The 25,668-nt window shown below is 39.9% G+C and overlaps 1 protein-coding gene across 1 annotated transcript in view; it reads left to right on the top strand.

Moving 5' to 3' along the window:
• Positions 1-25,668, top strand: part of LOC128240919 (uncharacterized) — a 92,099-nt gene that overhangs the window by 16,324 nt on the left and 50,107 nt on the right. Inside the window, exons 8-25 of the mRNA XM_052957913.1 lie at positions 15,407-15,623; positions 16,875-17,118; positions 17,370-17,484; positions 17,816-17,931; positions 18,130-18,280; positions 18,785-19,016; positions 19,459-19,646; positions 20,042-20,296; positions 20,625-20,837; positions 21,344-21,514; positions 21,754-21,997; positions 22,197-22,396; positions 22,641-22,734; positions 23,082-23,329; positions 23,683-23,867; positions 24,193-24,300; positions 24,942-25,096; positions 25,337-25,467. Of these exons, the coding sequence (XP_052813873.1) occupies positions 15,407-15,623; positions 16,875-17,118; positions 17,370-17,484; positions 17,816-17,931; positions 18,130-18,280; positions 18,785-19,016; positions 19,459-19,646; positions 20,042-20,296; positions 20,625-20,837; positions 21,344-21,514; positions 21,754-21,997; positions 22,197-22,396; positions 22,641-22,734; positions 23,082-23,329; positions 23,683-23,867; positions 24,193-24,300; positions 24,942-25,096; positions 25,337-25,467 (3,267 nt within the window). The remainder of the gene's footprint in view (positions 1-15,406; positions 15,624-16,874; positions 17,119-17,369; positions 17,485-17,815; positions 17,932-18,129; positions 18,281-18,784; positions 19,017-19,458; positions 19,647-20,041; positions 20,297-20,624; positions 20,838-21,343; positions 21,515-21,753; positions 21,998-22,196; positions 22,397-22,640; positions 22,735-23,081; positions 23,330-23,682; positions 23,868-24,192; positions 24,301-24,941; positions 25,097-25,336; positions 25,468-25,668) is intronic.

Below are 25,668 nucleotides of genomic sequence, written 5' to 3'. Positions count from 1 at the left end.
TCTCTTCTGTAGGTGCGTGTTTGACGCTTGCGCGTGTGACACGGGCGGAGACTGTGATTGTTTATGCACGGCTGTAGCAGCGTACGCCCACCAGTGTTCTATGAGCGGCGTCACCATCAAGTGGAGGACAGTGGAGTTCTGCCGTAAGTCATTAACATGACATAAGTGTTATAAACGAGTTGCTGTAATGCAATTATGTGGGTGACATCAAGATAACTCCTTATTATTCTTATAATACATATAACGTGATTATGCTCAGCGATAAATACCATTTTTTTAAAGCATTATCAAAACATCCTTGTCTGTGTGGCTATACGTTTGTGTGCTATTTCTTTATCAACCTCGATATTTATTCGTATGTATGATAACATGGGCTTTGCTTCGTAAAGCTTGAATATTCATAAGCATTTTCCGACCAATAAAATAGTCGATAACAAAAAGGAAAATACCTCCGTTATCAGCAATTTTGACAAAATATTCGATATCCTGCTTAAATCTTTTTGAACCCGCAATCTCATTGGAACATTTAGTATTGAGATTGCATTCGTAACTTCTCAGCAATGTTCGTACCCTATGAGGTGTGTCGAATGCGACCAATCAAGCGGCTTGATTTCATCTCATTATTTTTCATGAGTACCAGATTTTTTACAGCCAAAATGCCAAGTATATTTCATATGCTATGAAACTGCTGGGGTGTCGTGGATGCTTATTCTGGGCACTTGAATATTTGCAGCGATCATGTGTGAGAACTGCAAGACGTATAACCCCTGCATCTCGATTTGTCCAATGAAGACGTGCGACAACCGCCTGGTATACGACACGCTCATACAGGACTGTGGCCAGGAGACGTGTGTGGAGGGATGCGACATTGAGCCCTGCCAGCCAGGTAGACTGTATACATGTTTAATTGTGAAGTAAAGTCCAGTTAACACGTCGTGTTGAAAGATCCTTATCATAATTATAGTTAGGGAACGTGTCGAGGAATGAGACAGGTCGACATGTGGATGAACATGGGGATGTTAGAGTCATTGATCCATGGGTATGCTCGTATGACTGAGTAGCTCAATATGACGTTTATAAGAAGTTTTCCGTTCTTTACCATCCCTCTTTTTGTGACAATTATGCTACATTGTGTTACCGACATCTCTCTCCATAATTATCCATATAGTAGACAAACTCCCAGTTGCACAACGTGTTTCTACTTTATCTTGCGTGTATAAGTTTATTTAAATGAAGGCAACACTGAACAGTTTACCCCTATGGCGTTATGTGATTTGCCAATTCGAAACGTAATTGTACCCAATGAATGGTGAGCTATACAACATAAATGTTTAAGGTCAAATGTGCGAGAGCAATAACGAGCCTTCAAAAGAATACGAAACTAAAGTGTTTTGTTAACTCTATTTGCCTTAAATATGTGCTTTTAGAAAATTCGTGGGAATATGTCCTTATTATTTAATGTTGCCCTCCTTTAAATTCCATTTAAGTCTTTAAATTCCATTTAAGTGTACCCATGAGGCGTTGTGTAACGGTTGTACAACCTGGCTCAGGCATTAATATTAAATAAAATCGCCATTTTGTTTATTTTACCAAAACCAACTGATGGTACCCGCCTTTTAGGTCAAGTGTACGAGAGCAACAAGGAACCATTCAAATGTATTCCTGAGGCGTTCTGTAATACAACCTGCCTAACATTAAACGGGAAGGAGTATAAGGAAGGGGAGAATCCTGGATTCAACCATATGTAGAATGGACTGCGAAGTCTGGTGAGATGGATTGGTTACTGGATCTTCAAATTATATAGAATCCCGTCATTCGTTATTTAAGGCTGAAATTCGTTAGTCGCAACACACAAAAGTCGTTGGGATTTAACCGTCAGAATTCCTTTTCACTTGTTTTGTCACAACAACATGCATTTCGACCATTATGAGCCGTAACTGAACACATAGGTGCCTTGTCATAGAAATGCAACAAGTAATTTTTCCTGCTGCAATAACAATGCGCATTTCATATATTTCAAATATAATCTTGTTTCCCGTTACAAGCTACTGTGACCAGCACCAGGTGAAGCGTACCGGCGTCTGCACAGGCACCCCGCCACCGGTAAGTAGCACCGTCACCTCCTCGTAACCGTCTCCCCACCAATCTTCACTGCCTCCCCGGCCGTCCCCACCATGACAGCCAAGTGTGTCCAGAATGGTCACACAGCCTGGATGAGCGTATCAGTCCCGACGCCCTACAACCAGGGTGACGTTGATTCCATCAGAAACCTCCGAAGTCAATACACATTCTGTGACGCCAGTCAGATGACAGCTATCGAATGCCGTGTCGTTGGAACAACAACATCACTCTGCTGCTGGGCAACGCGTGTTTTGTGACCTGAGGAACGGGCTGAAGTGTTACCATAGCGAGCAGAATCCGGGAGAACAATGCCATAATTACGAAGTCAGGGTCACTTGTGACTGCAGTAAGTAATTGTGATGGACTGCTTCGAAATTGCGGCTTGCTTTTTTAAAAGAATATTGGTGGAATTAGCGTTTTATAATGATCATATTCTATGTATCATTTTGATAAATCTGTATGGGAAATGAAAACAATTAAGGCAAGAGTATGTTTTTATTTATAGCATTTACTATTTCTTTTTTTTCAAACAAATTGATTGGTCATTTAAGTATTGTTTTAATCTATGTTTTATAATCAGGAATTTTATGTAGAGTGCAAACAACAAAAACTGCTTCATTTCTTTTAATATTTCTTCAATAACCTGAAACGATTTATTAACAATTATATCAAAATAAGTATTTGATTAGAAGCTTCATGTAAATGATCGATACAGTTTCATTAGTTCTAAAGGTATTGTAACTTATAATCAAATTGATGCTAGCTGACTTTTGACATTTGTTTTCCTCTTTACTATATTCAATTTGTATTTAAGTACTATAGAGCTGCATATTTCAAACACAAAATAAAGCAACCAATGTTTTTTTCTCACCACGACTTGTCCTCGGTCAGACCTTCCAATGTTCAATTTGTTTACATTACGCACTGCTTTTGCTTAATTCATAATTATAAATGTCTTAGTTGTTTGATGATTGTCTTTAAGAAGTCTCAGTCGGAGGTTTTAAAGCTTAGTAGTGATTCTGGACACATAACTTGTTAAATATCTACAACAGCATTATCCTAAAGTATGGGTTATTTTACATACTGTATTTTAATGCATGTTTTACTTTGATAAAATAGACAGATGTCGCTCAGTTCCACCAGTAACTTCACAAACAAGACTAAGGAAACAAATGGAACAATACAAAGTACTCAATAGAACTCGTAACACATCCTAAACATTCAAGAAACACACACCATACTTTCCATTTGGCTGTGTTTTCAGGTCTGCCACACACCACCACTGTTGCTCCAAACACGCTTCCCACAGGCTCCCCAACCCCTCGGCGAATGGACTTGGGCATATCCACCACCACACTTCATCCAAACCAAACCTTTGTCACGCCTCCTAAGCTTCCCTCGCCATCAACCGAGTGTAAAGAGCCCGGATGGACAAACTGGATGAACAGCGTGAAACCTGTGGACGGGAATGACATAGAATTCCTACCCGGTCTTGTCAAGAGCTTTGGATTCTGTCGGGAAGACCAGATCGCCTATACTCAATGCCGACGAGTTTCAGACAAACTGAGTTTTGATGACACCGAAGACCTTCAGACCGTGTGTAGTACTAAGGCTGGTTTTGCCTGTTATGGTTCAAACCAACCCGACGGCCGATGTGACGACTATGAATTCAGGGTTTACTGCCAATGTGAAAACAGCGGTAGGTGTCTTCAAAATATATCTTATAGTTGAATATTAAACATATTAATACTTGCCAAATTAAACTATGAAAAAACTTCAGACATTTGATTGGTTTGGCTGATAAACAAATACAGTTTGAGAACTAACGCTTATAGTTTAAACGATTAACATGTCTCGTTTAACCAAATTACGTTTCTCGTGTTACGACATAATTGGCCAATCATAGTCGACGATGTCGCAAACTATAACAACGTTCATGTGTTGTTGCCAGATTTGTTAAAATATCATTATATGCAATACTTCTTGGAAATAATTTTATTATATGATCATCTCTTGCCTCGGCCTTATTTACAATTTCACGAAACCGGGTGATAATATTACGCGATTTTAAGTGGCTAGTTTGTCCTTTACCGACATACGTAGGTCGTTTAAAGGAGATGCGCTAGTCGTTTAAACGAGTTACCAAGTCGTTAAACGAGATAGGTAATTCACTTTAGCGAGATATAAGATGACACGAATGTCACCTCTTTGCCACCGTAAATGATTAAAAACGAAATAAAACTTTATAATTAAACATGCGTACGCAGGGCTCGAACGCTCAAGGAACAATCAATGCAATGGTTATTTAGGATTAGATACAACCTCTAGCAACCAGTCGATTCTATTTGTTTTACACCGTGTTCTATCGGGATAAGAAATATATATTAAGAAAGCAACTGTTCTAGTAAGTTTAGCTGTGATATTATACTAACAGAGGTCAGTTGGATCTGCTCAGCTCAACGATCGCTCACGTAAGCAAAATGATCAGTTTTTTAACCCGGTTAAATCGGAATGCATCATCTACTGCAAGCGGGGAACCAAGTAGTAAAATCGTGCTATCGTGCAAGCCTTAACTGAAATTGGGATTAATCTGTTTGCATCAATTATATACTGTTTTTTTTTTTTTTACAAATATCATTTTTGTTTCGTCGATAAAATACTGGACAAAAACATATGCCCTTAAAACGTGCGGTAAATTAAAGGATTGAACTACGCATTAAGACTATTTTATTCCGAGACCGACCGTCGGATTCCCTGAGTGTAAAACTGTATAACTAACAAGCTAACAGCTGTCAACGATGAATATATAACTATTTTAAATTAGTAAACGCTGAATAAGTTGTTTGCAACATCTACCATCCTGATTAATACTTACGGGTGTTTTTTACCATATTTAAACAATCTTATAGTATATAAGGAAACAGATATATATTTTATAATGCTGTACATTTGTTAAAATTCAATGTTATTTATGGGCTGAAGAAAAATAGTTTCACTAATAGCCTTCGACATGGACTTACGATTAATACGTCCGTGTCTTCGAGTAGTCAAAACTACCATATGTCTCCATGTCGCAGTGTGTGACAAGCAGCTCATCAGTGATGTTCGGTCAGTGGGCGACACACAGTTCACGGCATCGACTTCTGTTAGCAGCTCAACTGCCGCCATGGCGCGCCTGGACAGCGTGAGCGGATGGCGGGCGGCTTCCGGCGACAGAACACCCTGGGTGCAGGTCAACTTTCAGGAGCCCGTCACCGTTGCCGGCGTCATTACACAGGCTGTAAAGGTAAATTTAATGTTTACTAGGGTTGTTTAAAGAGTTGTAAAATGTTCTCCGAGATTTCTTTGTTTAAAGTAATCATTTCATAAGAACTAACAACAACAACAGGCTTAATGGAATACACGAATATAGTATGCTATACTTCTTACACTTGATCATGACCTTATTTAGGTGATTCAATAAGAATCAAACACACATATTAAAGGTAAAATATAGATATTAGCTCTGCTTTAGTCAAAGACAATTTATCCATAAAAATATATAATGATGCTACGATTAACAAATTATAAATCGACAGGATAATAAGAGACATCATTATGAATTCAGACTGAAGTTTAAATCAACGCAGTAAAATGTGAATTTATTATTGTGTCCATATTTTTTAACGTTCTTGGTTTTATTATTTTCAATTGATCAAGCTGCAAGACTCATGTTGTTCACTTGAATTACTTTAGCTTGTTAATGTTTGTCAGACCTGAGCAAATCTTCGGATACCCCCGATACCCTACTACGATTTGCTTCGTTATGAACCCTGGGAGATTTGACTAGGAAGATATCGTAATCAAGCAAAACTAATGGGGCAGTTTTGTTTGTCATGCAAGGAACCAATGTGGTATTATTCGCTGACACTCAAACTAATGTTTTTCACAAGAAAGTGAATTTTGAAAGTTGATTTGAAATCGGTCCACCAGATTACTACAAATTTTAAATAGATACTTTAATCAGTAAACGAGGGTTTGTCAGTCAATTGTATATAGTGTAACGGAAGAATGTACCGTATTTGCCGACGATGACCTTAAATAACTCGCATACTTCAAAGTAGCTTCTCTTTAGTTTCCATAGCATTACTTAAGGTACTCACTTTTTTAATCCTTTTGCAGGACGGATCGGCGTACACCTCCAAGTATACACTATCCTACGGTAGTTTCAACTGCTCCAACTTCCAGACTACACCGGCCGACGGGAAACCAATGGTGTGTACATACATGTAACTGAATCGTTCCCAGTCACCGATTTAAACCTTATTTTGTATAAAGACTAATCTTGTCCGACATGTTCGAAATGCAAGTTCACTGTTTTTAATCAGGAGCTGAATTGAAGGAAATTTAAAAAGCAGAAACAGACGATTTTCTGAAATGGACTGCGATACCAGTTCATACACGTTGTAACTCTTTACCTGTCTTTCGTAATCAATACATATAACTAAAACGATTTATAAGTGTTTCAAATACGTAAGTTTTTAATTTCAAAAAGTGTTAGGCAACGATAGTTGACTTAAACACAGTTCTGAACATTCGGAGCATGTATAATGTTGCTAAATATAATAAAGAATACCTTTTAAATACTTTCAAAATCATTTTCACACCAATGAGTGAAGCAATCACGTCCCTGGTCGGCTGCTCAACTTTATTAAACGCGTTTTCAATCATATTATTAGTCTAGGACACCATTGCATTCCTACCAAAACAAATCAACGTGTATGCTTTCCAAATGTATGTATACATGGAAATATTGAAGTCAATTGTAAAAACAATGTAATGTAGAGACTGAAATGATGAAAATAAATATGATGTTAACATATTATCATATTAAGGTACATAATTTATGACAATTGTATTATCTATATCCGTGTTATTTAACACTTTTACACCATCGTTAATTTAATTCCTTGTTTCTTTTTAATACCATACCCAAACTATTGAAACATGAACAATATCGAATATAAAAGATCTGAGCAACTGGTCACATTTTCTGTATTTATCGTCGTTTTCTACACACTTCAATATGTCTAAAAATTATTCATTTGTAGGTTTTCGAGGGTAACACAGGAGGCTCCGGTGATGTTCAACATATTTTGCTTGAAGAGATAAGGGCTGTATGTGTGGTTAAGTCCAATGAATTTACCAGCGCTCCAGCCCTGAGATTTGATATCCTTGGATGCCGCAAACACAGTAAGTTTCTTTTTTATATACATTTTTATACTGCTGGATGCCGCAAACACAGTAAGATATTTACAAATGTATATCTGCATACTGCTTTACAATTAACGCGCAATATATCGATTAATTCATTTATCAACAATCTTAACCTTATATCACATACCACAATATGCCCAAATACTAATAGTGTGAACATTTTAAAAACTCATTCCAATGTGGTATCACTTTCAATAAAGTATCATATTTCAATTTTAGTTCCCTTAACGCCTTTAACCACAACCACTCTCCATGCCTACTCCAAGTGGACATGTCACCGGTGTCACTACCGTGAGCAGCAACAAAACCACGCCCATGCCCTTCATCTGCGTTCCTGGATGGACACCGTTCATAAGCGTTGACACGCCCGGAGCTCTTAACACCTGGGAAAAGAGCGGACCGGGTGACACTGAACCAATTACCGAACTCCGGAATCTGTACGGCTTCTGTGCTACCCAACCGGTATCCAGTGTAGGACTAAGTTCGATAAACTTCCGTACACGATGTCCCTCGATTTCGATACTGTCTGCAACCTTGAGAAAGGATTCGAATGTCTGAATTCTGCACAGGATGGCATGGAATGTGGAGACTATGAAGTCAGCTTTCAGTGCGACTGTGGAACAAGTAAGACATTAATTGAAATATCAAATAATTCTCCTTTTACGACAAACTCAGAAAAAATACCTGCCTTAAAATCCTTTCGTTGCACAAGTGTGTGCATTATTTATACTTTATACCATATCTGACGTGGTAACAGGAGGGAAAACAAAAACTATTTTAAGTCTTGCAAAATAATTGACAGAATTGATATACATATTTTTATTAATAATGTATACAACTTTTGCCTTAATTAGTCTTATGCAGTATTGCTTAAAATATACATACCTTTCAATCGGTTTCGCATAGCATACCGAAGGCCAGAAAATGTTCACTTGGGTTAAATTCTTCCGAAAAACCTTAATTTTAACTATGTTTTAGCCTCGCAAATCCCAACGACAATTTCAAATGTAACTGGTACACCATCGCCTCCAAAACCCGCTTGCGGATGGACTAATTTCATAAACAGCTATCCTAGAACACCGACAAGTACTGGCGACTACGAAACGATTCATAACGTTAGGATGAAGTATGAGTTCTGCGAGTTCCCGTGCGAATCGAATGCAGGGATACGGAAACGAAAAAAGACTATAGGACTATCAGTCAGGCAGGTGTATCTTGTGATGTCAACCGGGGTCTTGTCTGTGAAGACAACGGTCAATCTGGAGGAAAATGCAAGGATTATGAAGTAAGACTGTACTGTGTTGATGCATGCAGTTCCACAATAAATCCGACAGGACATGCAACTGGTACGACGACTCTCACTCCACCTGGCCAGTCATCCGTACACCAACCTTGACGTCACCAGGCCACGGCAACGGTACACCAACATTGGTGCCGACAGACAAAGCAAACAGAACACCATCCATGACTACAGCAGGCAAGGTCACCGCCACACCGACCCTGAAGCCACCAGGCCAAAGCACCGATACGCCGACATACACACCGCCCGGCCAGTCCTCAGGAACACCAACTCTGGCACCACCAGGCAAGACCACGGGAATACAAACCTTGACACCGACAGGAAAAACCAGTGGTACACCAACCCTAACGAAACCTCGCCAAGGCACCGATATTCCAACACTGACACCAACAGACCAAGTCACCGGAACACCAACATTGACGCCAACAGGCAATATCATTGGCACACCAACAATGACACCACCAAGCAAAGCCACCGACACAACTACCCTGACGCCACCAGGCCAGCGCATCGGTACACCAACATTGACGCCAACATACAAAATCAACGGCACACCAACAATGACGCCAACAGGCCAGCACACCGGTTCGCCAACACTGACGACAACAGGCAAAGTCAACGGCACACCAACAATGACGACAACAGGCAAAGCCACCGACACAACTACCCTGACGCCACCTGGCCAGCGCACCAGTACACCAACACTGACGACAACAGGCACAGTCAACGGCACACCAACAATGACGCCACCAGACCAGGGCACCGATACGACGACTCTCACACCACCCGGCATCTCGTCCAGAACACCAACCCTGACACCACCACGCATGTCGTCCGGAACACCAACCCTGACACCAACAGGCAAAGCCAATGGCACAGCAACAATGACACCACCAGGCACCCACACTGACACACCTACCCTGACACCACCAAGCAAGGCCACCGATACACCGTCTCTCAAACCTACATCAGGCCAGACCACAGGAACACAAACACTAACGCCAACAGGCAAAGCCAGTGATACACCGACAATGAAACCACCAGGCAAAGTCACCGGCACACCGACCCTGACACAACCAGGCCAGGGCACTGCTACGCCGACTCTAAAACCACCCGGCCAGTCATCTGGAACTCCAACCCTTACATCACCAGGCAAGGCCACAGGAACACCAACCTTGATATCACAAGGAATAGCCACCGGTAAACAAACAGTGACGCCGACCCTAATACCACAAAGCAAAGCCAGTGGTACACCTACTCTTACGCCACCTGGCCTAGTCAATGGTACAACACTGTCACTAACAAGCCAAGCCCCGGTTCGTCAACCCTTAAGCCACCTGGCAAAATCACCAATACACCTACTCTTGCGCCACCAGGTCAAGCCAAAGGTACGCCAACCTCTATATCACAAGGCATAGCCACCGGTACACCAACAGTGACGCCACCAGAAAAAGCCAATGGCACACCGACCCTAATACCACAAAGCCAAGCCACCGGTACACCTACTCTTACGCCACCTGGTACACAAACACTGTCACCAACAGGCCAAGTCCGTGGTTCTACTGGTACGCCTTCTCTAACCCCGACAAGCCAAGTCACCCGCATACCGACCCTGACACCACCAGAACATGACACGGGTACACCAACCCTGACAACACCTACCATTACGCCTACACTTTCCGGTCCACCAATTCCCCCGGGAACCGGTACCCCAAACATTTACACCACCGTCCATAATTTGCAAGGAAGGCTGGACGGACTGGATTAATTTGGGGAATCCAGCAAAATCTGAAGGAGACTTCGAAACTTACAAAAACATTCAAGGTACGGATGTTTGTCTGCATTGGTGAATTTAAACGAAGTCATAACTGTTTTTGTTTAACAAAGTCGAATCCATACATCTACATAGGCTAACGTAACACGGCGGCTCTTTTCATTTGTCGTATTATAGAAATACTACCACCACGCATGCCAAAATGTTTGCAAACACGACCTGTCATTCAAATAGTTAAATTTAGAGAAAACTGTGTAGGTCATTGATACTTCGTATGCAGAAAAAAGAACTGGGCAAACATTTTACCGATGTAAACGTAAAACAAATCATTCACATTTCAAGGTTATCCAAATACCTGTGAGGAAGTCGTGGCCGCGGAGTGTCAGATCGCATCTACCGGTCAAAACTATATGTACTCAGGCCAGGCTGTGTCTTGTAGTCCAGAAGGCTTAATGTGTGAGGACGGGCCATCCCAGAAGTGTGTCGACTACAAGATTAAGTTCTTCTGCTCATGTATGCATTTATGTAATTCATCTTCACTATGCATGTATGAAGGCTTGCGATTTTTTATTTGATTGATTTTGCAACCCGTTTGATAAACCCGCATTACTGTAAACTGGTTTACCTACTGAAACAGTTATAAGTTTGTTTTCTCTGTACTCAAAGTAATTAATTTTTTATTTATGATACCTTAATTATCCGTTTATTAGTGCACACGTTTATTTCCTTCGTCTGGGACATAACGTTAAATGAAATACTACAAGGTAAATGAAAATAATGTTTACACTGCAGCTTATTCTTGCTCTGTATTTCGTGTGAATAATAACCACCGCTAAATCGTATGAATGGGTATCATTAATAATTTATCACTATTTTTATTATCAAATATATAGCAAGGTAACGTTGAAATAATTAACCATAACTTTATTTGCAGGTCCCTTAGAGAGGACAACTCCTCGTGTCACCACCATCGTTAAGCCTCCCCCAGGCGTGGGCAGTGTTACACCCACAATGACCCCGCCAGGCGTGAGCAGTGGTACACCCACAATGACCCCGCCAGGCGTTGGCAGTGGTACACCCACAATGACCCCGCCAGGCGTGGGCAGTGGTTCACCTACAATGACCCCGCCATCACAGAAAAACTGGTAAATATGATTAAATCACTTTTAGAAGATATTCCTTTAGCACGTTTTCCCGTTTTCGTCGTTTGCTCCGGTTGATCTAAAAACTCAAGATCATAATGCCGCGTTATATCGTTCCACGGAGAGAAATTATTGTAAGATTGTAATGACTTGTAACAGAGTCGTTTTATAGTTAACATTAGTACTATTTAAACGTTAAGTGTTTAAATCACAACTTGCTCTAAATTAGTTAGAAATATACTTTTATAAATGGATTCTAATTATTTCATATAAAACAGTCTGATGTGATTGTTATGGTGGCATATAACTACCTTAAGAGTATATGTTAACGTTCGCGAATTGTTTTGTATTAACCTCTAAATTTTCGCGAAAATTATCTAGCTCTCTAGTTAATACTCGCAAAACCTTTTCGGTAGGATAAGTATCATAGGATTAAAAAAACAATTCGCGAACGCTATTAGGTTATCTTACGGCAGCACTATACCACCATAGTTTTACTCTAAAGCATATGTATATATTATGTCGGAATATTAGAAAGTATTTACGTTTGGCATTGCCACTCAACGTTTGCTACAAAAACACCAACAAATCCACAAATATCATAACTACTCAAAGTGTCAACTATATATGTAGTACATGTATTGTATATTCAACGATTATAGCTTGAACCTAGTGTTAAACTGTAATGGTACTACAGAACAGAGACCGAGGCTTAGTGAGAAAATTGCACTTTGTGTCGGGCTAAATATAATTTGGACATACGGAATCAAAAAGTAATGAAATAAATTATGATTATTCAAGAAATATTAGGTTTCAGCTGCATGTTTGAATTTAAAGTCATTTAGAATCAAAACCGGAGAAATTAAGTCTTAAGCATTTTATTCTATGAATGCAACAGGGTGCATGCTATCGAAAAATAACAGGATGCCGCACTCTTCAGTAATTTTAGATCAAACCCTCACTATAGTAGTTCAAATGTATCTCCTGCAGGTGTACCGACCATGATTTCTCCAAGCTTAACCGATGTTAAACCCTCACTATAGTAGTTCAAATGTATCTCCGGCAGGTGTACCGACAATGACTCCCCCAAGCGTAACCGGTGTCCCAGGGACGACGGGACATTACAACTGCACACAAGGTTGGACTTCCGCTATGAGCGTCACCACTTCTGCCATTACCGGGGACGAATTAGAGACAATCAGTGACTTGAGGAGAAGATACGAGTTTTGTGACGACGAGATGATTGTGTCAATAAGGTAATTATGCATTCCTTTATTATTGCCAAAGTCTCGGCTTGTTAGTCACATCAAATTTTAAAACAATCAGATACTATTGCAATGTGATGCAGGCAAACGTTTGAAACGCATATAAAATATGCGTACTAGTTTCGTAAGATAGGAGCATCGTGATTAAACAGATAAAAATCAGTTTTGTATTTCAGAATAAACATCAACCATCTGAAATATTCTCCCTAGCGTTTACTTGCCTGTTATCAATTTTTCAGGTGCGCCGATCTGATCTCCGAAAAGACCGCCGAAGAGTTGGGTCAAAAGGTCACGTGTGACATGACCCAAGGCCTCATCTGTAAGGGTGCAGACCAGGCCGGTGGCAAGTGTGCGGACTACACGGTGCAGCTTTACTGCGACTGTGAAGGTATATATCGGATATTTTAACCTAAGGGTATTAAAAATAGATATAGAATGTTTTTTTTTGTTGTTTTTTTTCAAATTGAAGCTCACATAAGAAATAAAATGCGAAATATTAAATTCAAATAGATGAACGACCAATTTCCCAAAATGAATATTAATAGTGTATGGCGATCTATTCTTTTGAAATCTGATGTTAATTTATCATCTAAATTTTTCACATGAATATTTCACAGCCCCCTTGATGACCACTACCTTAGCTCCTCCAATTATACAGGCGTACCCCGAGACAATTAGTTAATTTCGTTGGAAATTTATTTTTACAAACGTTACGTCTTATACGTCTTAATATGTCGACAGATAAAAAACATGTCGTAAATCCCTTTTATCTTTAACTCAGTTTATTTAGGAGCATTTAGTTCATTTCGACATGTCTAAGTTAAACAGTGTCACAAATCTTGGACAGTCAAGTGATTCCAACCATTTTATTATCCAGCGTCGTGCAGCCCTGCCTGTCAGAACGGGGGCTCGTGCCTGCTGCCCAACACGTGCGGATGTTCCAACGGCTTCATGGGCGCCCAGTGCCAATACCGTGAGTAAACTCTTGCTATGCCATCACAAAAAAGCAAGAACTTACCATAACTCGTAGAGGAAACAGACTGAATATACTATGAGATACAAGATACAAGAATCTGTATTTAAAATCGGGTATATGTTAGCAAGAAACAGAGCTATTTTCCTACATACATAACACAAATCTATAACATATCAAAACATGACAATGAGCTTGTGACCTTGAAATGAAAACGTATAGTTTTAAAAAGGTACAAATATTAACCAATATTTACAAAAAAAACGTTTCTTATAATTTCTATGCATGCAATTACGAAAAGTAAGATGTATTATAGCATTGAACACAGTGATAACATCAACAAGTTATGGAAAACAGCTACAAAAAGTTATTCACAAAATATTTTACAACTATTTTACATTAACATTATAAGATTTGCCATAATGATTTGATTGTATAATGGAATGCTTGATAGTCCAAACGCGCAAGATGAAATTTTTTAAGTCAGTTGTGCAACCTAAAAACATTAAAGGGGGGGGGGGGAGGAGTTGTACACTCTGTCAGAAGAGATCTATTTGAGATAGCACTGGCAAGCAACACCACTGGTGATACACATTGACACAAAACAAACGTAGAACCTACCATATTGAGAGATAAGAAACGGGATAATCTATTAGAACTAGGAAAGAGAAACTTATGTAATAACATTGACACGCATCCGCACGGGCGATACGCAACCTACAAGCAAGATGCAACTGTCCAACAAATGATGGACTCATTATAAGACACCCCTTGTAACTTATCTCAGGCCTACATCTTGTCGACCAACAAAAGCAGGTCGTTAAAGGTTATCCAAAATTACGTCGTCCCGATTCATTTTCTATTGAAAAGTTTTGTTTTCAAGTATCTTTTCGCCATTCAACTTTTTTTCTTTCCAAACAGCGGCAAATAACTGCGCATCCCCACCGACTCCTCAAAACGCTCAGGTCACGTGCCAGCAGGACAGTTCCGGTGCTCGGTGCACAGTTGCATGTAACCAGGGATACAAACCCCTATGGGCCATCGCCCCGAGTTTCACGTGTTCCCCGGACGGAACTTGGTCGCCCGATCTGGCTGAGATCCCGGGTTGTGTGGATGGTAGGGCATTTATGCAACACTCCTAATGCCTATATTTCAACCCAAAATAATGTTGTTGAAAGATATGGCTGCAATATAAGGAATCAGTCATATTCTGTGGCTCGTTTTGTTGCGTGAGCATTTTTCCTAATATCTAAAAATGTTTTTTTTATGTTAGCGATATAAGCCTGTTTAATCAAACAAAGCATGGAATAATGCCGGTTGCGGCCTTAAATTGGTTTGATAATGACAATGTTTTAACTAAATTGACCTTTAGTAAACGTTTTCATTAATATTTATGCAAAAAGCTGCAAAAACAAGCTCAGTAGCAAAACGTTTAAACATACATCCGATTTAATGGCACTGGGTAAACGCCAAAGACATAGAACAAAACATCACAAATATTAACCATTAACGCCGCAATTACCTGACTAGTAAACGTCATGCCTTTGTATTGAAAATAAAACTGCATGTTCACAGAGTCGACACCCATCAACGAGACCCACATCCCGAGCCCTACCCACCCACACACCGGAAGTGCACGGTGCGTGGCCTGGGGCCAGGACCACTACCGGACGTTCGACAACAAGATCTACCACTACAAGGGAGCGTGCAATTACGTGCTTGTCAAGGATGCGGTCGCCAACAGCTTCCAAATACATGTGGCCAATGATAAGAACTGCCAACCGGGACACAGGTACGTTAATTGTGGTTTAGGTGTCCATCTTCCACCCTAGCAGTTGTGAGTTCAAGCCCACCAGGGTTTTGAGGTAAATGTGTCCGTCTTCAATCAAACGTTATGTTTCGATACCAAGAATGGGTACTTTCTCGTGACCTCTTAAATTTGACACCAAATAGCCGTTGCATCAAAAAATGAAGAATATATTTTCAATTGTGCAGTACTACATCAGAAAACCTCTCGGGAATCTTGAATAAACTGATGTTGGTTACTTCCTAGGAGCGTGATTGTATTAAAGCTATTAGCTTTTGCCCTAATCGAGCTTAAGGTTACACACTACTAATCAATTTGCCTATACCTTTCAATGAAACGGGCATCATTACATATTGGAAAAAATGCTATTTCTAGCGTTTCTCGTATGTGCCATATATACATATCATTAAAACACAGTTCAAGCCCAGCTGATTTTTACAAAAAAGGTATGTCACATTTCGTCTAAGAAAGTTTGAATATAGGCATCGTTTCTCTTTCAAGTTATCCATTGAATGTTACATAAGGCTGGGTGACAGCAGGTTTATGTTTCAGCAAACCATATTGAATCTCTAAGACATAAATAAAGGTTCTTCTCTGAGTGCAGAAATTAAAGTATAACAGCTTTAAATTAGGTCACTCAGTCATAAAAATATCAATTGGAAGAAGCATTCTTACTATATGTTCATATAGACACTAACCTGGCTTTTCACTTTAAAACTGTCCCAATTGAAAAACAAGAAACTGGCTGCTGTAGAACAATGCAAGACACACAATTTAATCACAAGAAAACCTAAGGTTAACCGATGCGTTGTCTCACAAATTTGAGTAGTAATACATGACCCTGAGATCAAGACGGAATAAGGCTACAAACAACCAATTTACATAGTTCAACAGGCAAAGAGTTTTCCGAGTTTTACAATACAGTGTCAAATTATGTTAAGCTCTATGCAAAAAGGTCACATGTATCTTTTCTTTCATTTAACTTCAATAAAATATTGATACTTGAACACAAGCACTCTTTTTTCTGAATTCACATCCGGATCTAGGTCAACGGGGAGGGGGGGAGATAACTGTTGTCTTGAGCCTATTTAGAGAGGTGATCCTGGACCATATTCCGGTACTAAGCATTTAGTTATAACGTACCTTCAACGAAATATATCGTTCATTTCCTATTATTCTACTTTTAAAAATAGATTAAAATAAAATTGACACCAAGATTTTCTATATCTGTTTCAGGTGTAAACGTGAGCTAGACATTTACATGGGTAACGATCGGATCTCTTTGAAGCGTGATTCCAGCGGCCCTGTCGTCTCGTACAACGGCGCGGTGGTGCCCGTCCCCTCCAGCAAGGGGGTGGTCATCTTCGAGAAGATCAGCTCGTACATCGTGGTGAGGAGTAGCATCGGCTTTCAGATCCGTTGGGACACGTATGAGATGGTGTTTGTGACTGTCACGGATGTCCTGCTTGGCAAGACAAAGGTAAAACGGACGAGAAATTTCATCTCTATGCGATCGTAACACGGATCCACCGGCATTATTTGCTACTTTAGAATATAGTAATAAAAATATAATGAAAAAATATAATCGTCAACAATTTATGGTCGGAAACGCTTAATTTGAAATTGATACGTCTTCATTAGTCGATAGCGACAAAAGCTGATTTTGGTTTTTAAATATCAAATCTTAAAATTAAAACATTTATCATGCGTGGCTGTGCTTGCTGGTTCAAGGGTCTATGCGGCACATATGACGGGGACCAGACGAACGATTTCACCACGGACACAGGAAATGTTGTTACCCAGGCACCGGCCTTCGTCACCACGTGGAAACGCTCATTTGCCGGTGGTACGTACGTCGTAGATGTATCAGAGATAAGCTTGATCTAATAGAAAATTTAGATATAATAAAGATAAAAATCGAAATAAGTTGTATAGTTCAGCCCAGGCATCATATTACTTGCTCACCTTATTCTTGTCAAATTGATTAATATCTATTAATTGAACAATTGGATGAATACAAAAAAACAGTTTAATAGGAAAGGTAAACACACTAAAAAATATGTATTAATTGAACTAATGGATATATATCAAAAACTGGAAAGGTAACAGACTTAATTTGAACAGAAAAAAACAAAGCATTTACTAGTAGTGATATACACAAATATTTTTTTATTAAGAAACATGCGCTGACCTGCCCCAGACCGGATGCAACGCCGCAACTCCCCAGGTTTTAACCACCGCAACTTCCACATGCGAGGCGCTAATGGAAACCGAATTTGAAATATGTCACCATGTAAGAAAGTGTACTTATTAGTGTTGCGATTGGGAACTTGTATGTCACATATAAGATGCCTTACATTTTGTGTATATGTGTTTCTTTATTTCCTTACTTCTGACTTACGCGAACAGGTAAGGTACTATTAAACCGAATATTAAAATAAATTAATGGAATACCGAAGCAAATACCATGGTAATTGTTTTTTCTCTAAAGGCCGTTCCACCAGCGGCGTACATCTCCGCCTGTAAGGAGGACTGCTGTGACTCTTCCGGTCAAGACTGCCTGTGTAGCTCGTTTGAAGCGTACTCTCGCGCATGCCTGGAACATAACATAAGGCTGGACTGGCGCTCGGATAACAGATGTCGTAAGTTTCCCTTTCGCAAGCAACTGCTTGTGACAGTATATACATAGTTTGGCAGCGATGACTTTTATTTTCCCAGTCTTTTAACACTGCTTTCATTTGTTTCATAATCTCCGGTAAGATGAAAAAATGATGCGACTTGTAATCGTACAATATAATAATATTGTCGAAATAATTAATCAGTTTTTCGCGAAACAGCTAATATCTGACCCATATCCGTACATTCAATGCCCCGATCTTAAAGCACACTAAGTACGTGTTCAATTTGGTAAAATTGATCAGAAATATATGACTAGTATCAACAAAGTTACAAATATCGATGATCTATGACACTAAAATGAAGTGACCTATATTACCATCGTATTTTAAAAGAAACTTGTTCCCGATCCCCGTCGTACAGGGTTGCAGGCCCTGGCAATCTGAGTAAGACATTCCAATCTCTCATTACGTTCGGTGCTTTGATTTCATTATACACACTTAGTACACCATGTTTTCGTTCCCCACCAGACGCCCAGTGCCCGGGTAACCAGATCCACAAGGAATGCGGTAGCATGTGCCAGAAGACGTGCCAGTCCCCGAGCTCAGCGTGCGAAGATCACTCGTGCATCGACGGCTGTTTTTGTCCGGACGGCATGGTTCTTCTAAATGATCAGTGCGTCCAGAAGTCCGAGTGTCCGTGCATGCTGAACGGAGTGGAATACCGGAACGGCGAACAGGTGCCCAAGGAGTGTAACAAATGGTGAGTGTTCTTTTGACTATTTAACACGAGGCTGTTGTCCAATTTACCGAAATTAAAAATGGTTTTACCCTTTGGCTTTGTGCCACTAGCTATTGAAGTATGAACCTACATGTGGGTTTGATAAGAAACCGCTGAGCAGCCGGCACAAAGTGTACAAATGCTAAGCATTGGGTACGCGTTATATACAGTAGTTTGATCAAAGTTTGATGGCCTAATTTAAGTAAATTAAATGTATTATCTCCCCTCAGAATTATGTTAACTCGCCTCTTTTATTAATACAATATGTTTTTTGTTTGTCGTCACTGCTTACCTTAAGACGTTACATACGCCAGACAATCGGTTTTTTATTCCAAATCATATTGCTCGTATCGGAGTGCTCGTTGTTTTCTTATTTTTTCCCCGGCAAAACCTTTTCATAAATGATGTCAAATATATCTGTCAGCACGTGCATGAACGGCGCGTGGCAGTGTACGAACAAGCGCTGCGATGCGACGTGTTCCGCTATCGGCGATCCTCACTACATGACGTTTGACGGGAAGCGGTACGACTTTATGGGAGTGTGCTCCTATTACATGATCCACGACCCGGGGACTTTCGACATCATCGTAGACAACATCAAGTGTGGACACGGTTAGAGATGCATTCATGTCTTATTCTCTTGTTCTCTTATACTTAATTCTATAAATTGTCGACTTCAATACATTTTGTAAACATAAAGGTAGGTAATTTTAAGCCACTTGTATTTTGGAATACGAAAACATGGCTTTCAACAATAATAAATCGTCATCAAAAATTATATAAGCGTTTAAATAAAATAAACAAATCTATTTAAATGAGCATTTGCAAGTGTCTTAATGTTTGTTCATTACAGTAAGCAAAATAATTTAATTCGAACAGATTGAAAAAAAGATTTCCAATATGAATTCAGTGAACGCACCCCATTAACTAAAGGTCGCTTAATTGTAAAACGTTTGTTTGCTCAACTCTTCCAAAAAGCATATTGAATTGTATCCGTAACCTTGCAGGGGGCGAGTACTCCTGCACAAAGAGTCTCAGTATCGACATCAGTGGACACCATATCAAGATGGACCACAACCATCAGCTGTTCGTGGACGGCGAGGAAATTACCAAGACTCCGCACGAAAATGACGGCATCAAGGTCTTTATGGTCTCCTCGCTCTTCATGAAGGCCGAGCTGTCCAATGGAATCACCATACTGTGGGACGGACGGACCCGCGCCTACATCACCGCCCCACCCTCCTTTATCAACAAAACACAGGGTAAGAATACGATTTTGTTTGGATAGCTTTAAATACTAGGTATGTTATGCACGTTGCCATATGTTGTACAATTTGAGCTTCATAATGGCGGCTGTTTTGTATGGATTAAGGATAGACTTCTTTGTTTGTCAAGTAAAAAACGTAGTAAAGTTTAAATAAACTAACGAGTTTTTTGGGCTGATCTGCAACTACAGTTTTCATACTAAATGTTTATATGAATGACCCTTATTTCGGAAAAGGGAAATGTTTACCACCGAGTCCGCAAATTTATAATCGTAGTCATTATAAGTATTTATAACTATATAAAACATATCTTCTATGGTGGCAGGTTTGTGCGGAACTTACGACTCTAACCAGAAGAACGACTTTAAAACCAGGGAAGGCGACATCGAGACTATGCCTAGCGCCTTTGGAAACCGCTGGAAGACGGTTCCCACGTGCAAGGATGCCGGACCGGTCGTCAACCCGTGCGACACGTATGTGAACCGGAAGAACCAGTCAGCCCAGTATTGTGCATACCTCCGAAGTGATGTCTTTCAAGGTGTTTTGGATTCAATTGTATTTATCTTTTTTTCGCATGGTTTGGTGAGGTCCTCTTTATATACATTTAATACGTATGACACACACGTTACTTGGAACAATCAGTCTACTTGAAATATTTCGCCTGCCTTAGGGTTGAAGTCTTCCTAATTGTCCATGGTGTGTCTTCTTTTCGGAGGGTTTGATAGGATTGTCCTTATATACGTTTTGTGCATATTTGTCCTGTATCAGTGTCGAAGTCTATTAAGGTAATATTCAACAGGTAAATTTGCATGAAACGCTATGGAAGGTAGTTTCGCAGAAAGACATCCAAATCACATGGTTACAAAAAAAAGAGTTAGATTCTATAACAAACACAATTATGATACTGTTCATTGTCCATGACTCTTTAATGTAGTATGCTTGTTTTCATTTTCGAGTTCACATTCAGCATGCGCTATATCAGGCCTTAAGATTTTGAGGTTACAACACATTATTATTATTTCTTTCGTCTGGCGTCATTTTCAGCGTGTGCCAATGCTGTAGACGTGGATTCGTTTTACCACGCTTGCATGTTTGACGTGTGCTCGTGTACAGAGAACGTGAAGGACTGCCTGTGTCCGATCCTGGGAGAGTACGCTGCACAATGCGTGGCTGCCGGCGTCGAGATCCACTGGAGAACAACTATACCAGAGTGCCGTAAGCCAATAACAATTTGTGTGTGTGGCCACGTATAAGAATTTTGTAAAAAAAGAACAGAAAATGTTATATATTATACGTTATATATTTTAATTAAAGAAAAACTCAGAAACCAAAATACTGATATTGATTTAACATTTGTGAAAGTGATTCTAGGCTATTTTGGTCTAGTCAAAGGATATACTGAAACACTTTCTCAACATGTCATGCCATTGAGTGGTCTTTAATTTCTTATACAGAACTGGCCTGTAATGGCGGCCAAGAGTATCAGGTCTGCCCGAACGAGTGCACTCGCACGTGTTCTAACATCGCCAACGACCAGGGTTGCGTTCAGTCATCTGTGTGCGCCGAAGGGTGCGCCTGTCCCGCCGGTCAGACTCTTGACGACTATGGCAACTGTTTATCCATCTCCAAATGTCCTTGTTTGTTTGCGGGCAATGAATTCCTGCCCGGCATCACCGTGGGACGTGGCGATCAGATCTGGTAAAATGTCATTTGTTTTTGTTCAAGCAACGTTTGTGAAACGTCTTAAAAAGTCGTGAACTAAATTAACAACCAGTGGAGGAAGCTTAAAAGTATGAAATCTTAATGGAATTGTCTACATGTCTATGATTGAATACGTTTTTGAAGCCGTTGTCACAATTGAGTTTTTGCATTTTTTTCATCGAACTATCAACTTCAGCACGTGCGTGGACGCTCGTTGGGCATGCGCAGCTAAGACGATTCCAATTCCGACGACAAACATCTGTAAGCCAAATCAAGAGTTCTCCAGCTGTATATCCTCGTGCCCGATGACATGTGAGAACATGCATGATTCCATATCGTGCAACACGACCACGTGCGTAGAAGGGTGCATCTGTAAGCCCGGATATGTGAAAGAAGGTATATGCCCACATAGGTGAAGCAAAAAAATAAATATTGACTTTCTATACATAGTTATATAGAGCATAGGACTCAATTTAATACGGAAAATATGTCATCTTATTTTCATAAGGGTAGAATAACTGCCTATTTCTTATCGATTTTCTACCTAAAACTCGACTTCAGGACTGCTATGTATTTCGCATCAAACTCGAATTTTATTGCAGTCATTTATACATGTACTTTCATTGTGTAAACGTTTTAGGTAACGACTGTGTCCTGAAGGCCGACTGTCCGTGCTACCACGGTAGCAAGGCTTACAAAGAGGGGGAAAAGTTCACCATGGATTGCAACGAATGGTTTGTTTGCTTACTGGTTTCCAATACGTTACCATGTTATCCTAGAAAACATACTTTACTTGTTACAAAATTCAATACCATGTTAAAATTTGAATCTGCGCTAAATAGTGCTTACTTGTCTCTTGAAATGAATAAGAGAGTTTTTAAGATATGTGGTTCAACCAAAATAAAACAAAAATCACTTAGTCACCTACAAGCTTTATCAATACGACCCAAAGCATAATATCAAACAATTACTCGAGATCCAGACTTGTAAGTAAAGAACACACTTTATGAAATAGTTGCCAGCCAGCATCGATTGCTATATATACAATCTATTTATGTCCCTGTCCTCATTTCGTGTAAAGCACGTGTCGTAGCCGGATGTGGGTTTGTGAACAGAAGGATTGCCCCGCCGTGTGTAGCGCTTATGGCGACTCTCATTATACCACGTTCGATGGACGCTCGTTCGAGTTCCAGGGTAGCTGTGACTATGTGTTCGCGAAATCATCAGAGACTTCTCCCGTAAAGTTCGAGATCACCACAGAGAACATTCCTTGTGGAACCACGGGTGTCACGTGCACCAAGTCTATCTCGTTTAGCATTGGAGAACAAGGTACGTTCCATTACAATGTTAAATATCTGTCGTCTGAATTCATTTACGACCCTATTCTGCAAACAGTTGGTGTATTCTTACTGAACATTCTCGTTTCTGTATGCTTCACTTAAGTTAAGGTGCCGGTCTACGAACAATCCTAATAATATGTTAAACGCCTAAAATCTTAATATCCGATCAGGCAGTAATAAAAACGACCCATTTAGGTCGATGTACAGTCATTGCTTCGTTAGTTATTTAAGATTTGATTCGTGAAACAAGGCCGGGGTCTCCGAGACAACCACGGAGTTTAATGTCATTTGCGTTTTGTATAAACGATATGAATGAATTCTTTATTTCGACTAATTTTTCAGGAACTGCAAACTTCTTCCGGATCCAGCTAGTGAAGGGAAAACAAGTATTTGCCGACGCCGACTCCCCTTTCACCGTGAGGGAGGTTGGGAACTTCATCATCATAACCACGCCCCAGGGGATAACACTGGAGTGGGACAAGGGAACCAGACTCTACCTCAAACTGAGCACACAACACAAGGGACAGGTGAAACATCCTTCGACATTCACGTTATCTTTAAAAAAATGTACAATATTTAGTTTTGCTCGCTGCTGGATGGTTCTCCACCTGAGTCCGCTTATTATTTTTTCTCATTTAAATAATAATTGCTTTCCACAGCATTCATCTGACTTTATCCCCCGCCCCCCCCCCCCCCCCCCACCTCACACAAACACCCAAAAATTACTTACTGCTTTAAATTAATCATTTTCGCACAAGCCAAGGAAATTTGGCCGTTTCAATCAAACACAAATACGACTGACCAACGCATTGTTTTGCATGTCAATAGTATCAATTCAAAAATGTGTTTCAGGTTGTTGGGTTATGCGGTAATTTTAACGGGAACCAGAAGGATGATTTCTCCACGCCCCAGGGCGGCCCTTCCGCTTCCAAGGCAACCTCGTTTGCTGACAGCTGGAAGGTATGTCTCGTGCTCCATTGCGTTTTAAGTTGCTGATGAGACTGAATTGTATATTTTTAAATACTTATAAGGTATTAAATATGTTTTCCTATATTTAGTCGTGCATATATTAACCTATATTGTAATAACTGTAGGTCCGTTTCTTGTCAAATTGTATTTGTTTATTGTTTAAAAGGTTCCACAAATAGGAGCCGCGCCATGTTTCATAGTTTGCAATATGAAATACAAAAATTAAAAAAAATGTTCATCTCACCCTTGCACGGTACAAGGTTTCATATTCCCTGACATATAAATCATAACTCCAAATGCATGACTATTGCAATGGCATAAAATCACCATTTGTAAAACAAAAGTTATGAATCACCAATTATGATAACCGGTTGGTAATATGAACATAGTGTTTCTCTTCCATCAGTTGTAATTAAAAGGACATCCAACAACTTTCATTGGTTAGGATATTTGTACCATCATGGAGATTATTACCCAGTTCATGTAAGAGCCAAACATTCAAAAGTAATTCTTCAAACAAGAATTTGATTACATCCTTCAATACACATCTTTCATGTCATAAGATTTGGCAGTTGGCTCCAATCATATTTTGTTATTGTTTATGCATTTTTAATCTTCGCATATTTTTATAGTTGCACGGGTACTGTGCCGACTCAAAGGAAATCGAAGATACTTGCGCGGCGAACACGGAACGCGGCCCCTGGGCTCAGAAGCAGTGTAGCGTCCTGTCCAGTAAATTGTTCGAGGCATGCCATCCTGTTGTTGCTTACCAGGAGTTCATTGACAGGTACGAAAATAAATTAATCAATACATATGCCTACAATCGACTTCTCATAATCAATAGCCAATATATAGATTTCAAGTTCTTGCTCAGCTTGACATCAAACTAGCAATTTGCCGACCAGCCAAGCAAACACGCAAGCAATATGCATACAAACTATTCATACCACATCTTACCGCTTTCCCAATATGATAATCAGCAAACAATTACAAATTGAATAACTTTCTCTCCCTATCTCTTCTGTAGGTGCGTGTTTGACGCATGCGCGTGTGACACGGGCGGGGACTGTGATTGTTTATGCACGGCTGTAGCAGCCTACGCCCACCAGTGTTCTATGAGCGGAGTCACCATCAAATGGAGGACAGAGGAGTTCTGCCGTAAGTAATTACGATGCCATAAGTGTAATAAACAAGTTGCTGTAATGCAATTATGTGGGTGACATCAAGACAACTCCTTATTACTCTTATAATATATATAACGTGATCTGTCATTTTTACCCGTTTATGCTCAGCGATAAATACCATTTTTATAGCATTATTAAAACATTCTTGTCTGTGTGGCTATACGTTTGAGTGCTA

The sequence above is a fragment of the Mya arenaria genome, chromosome 7 (genome assembly GCF_026914265.1).
Source record: "Mya arenaria isolate MELC-2E11 chromosome 7, ASM2691426v1".
Classification (NCBI taxonomy): Eukaryota; Metazoa; Mollusca; class Bivalvia; order Myida; family Myidae; genus Mya; species Mya arenaria.
The sequence above is the reverse complement of the archived record's forward strand: the minus strand, read 5'-3'. Positions and strand labels throughout refer to the sequence as shown.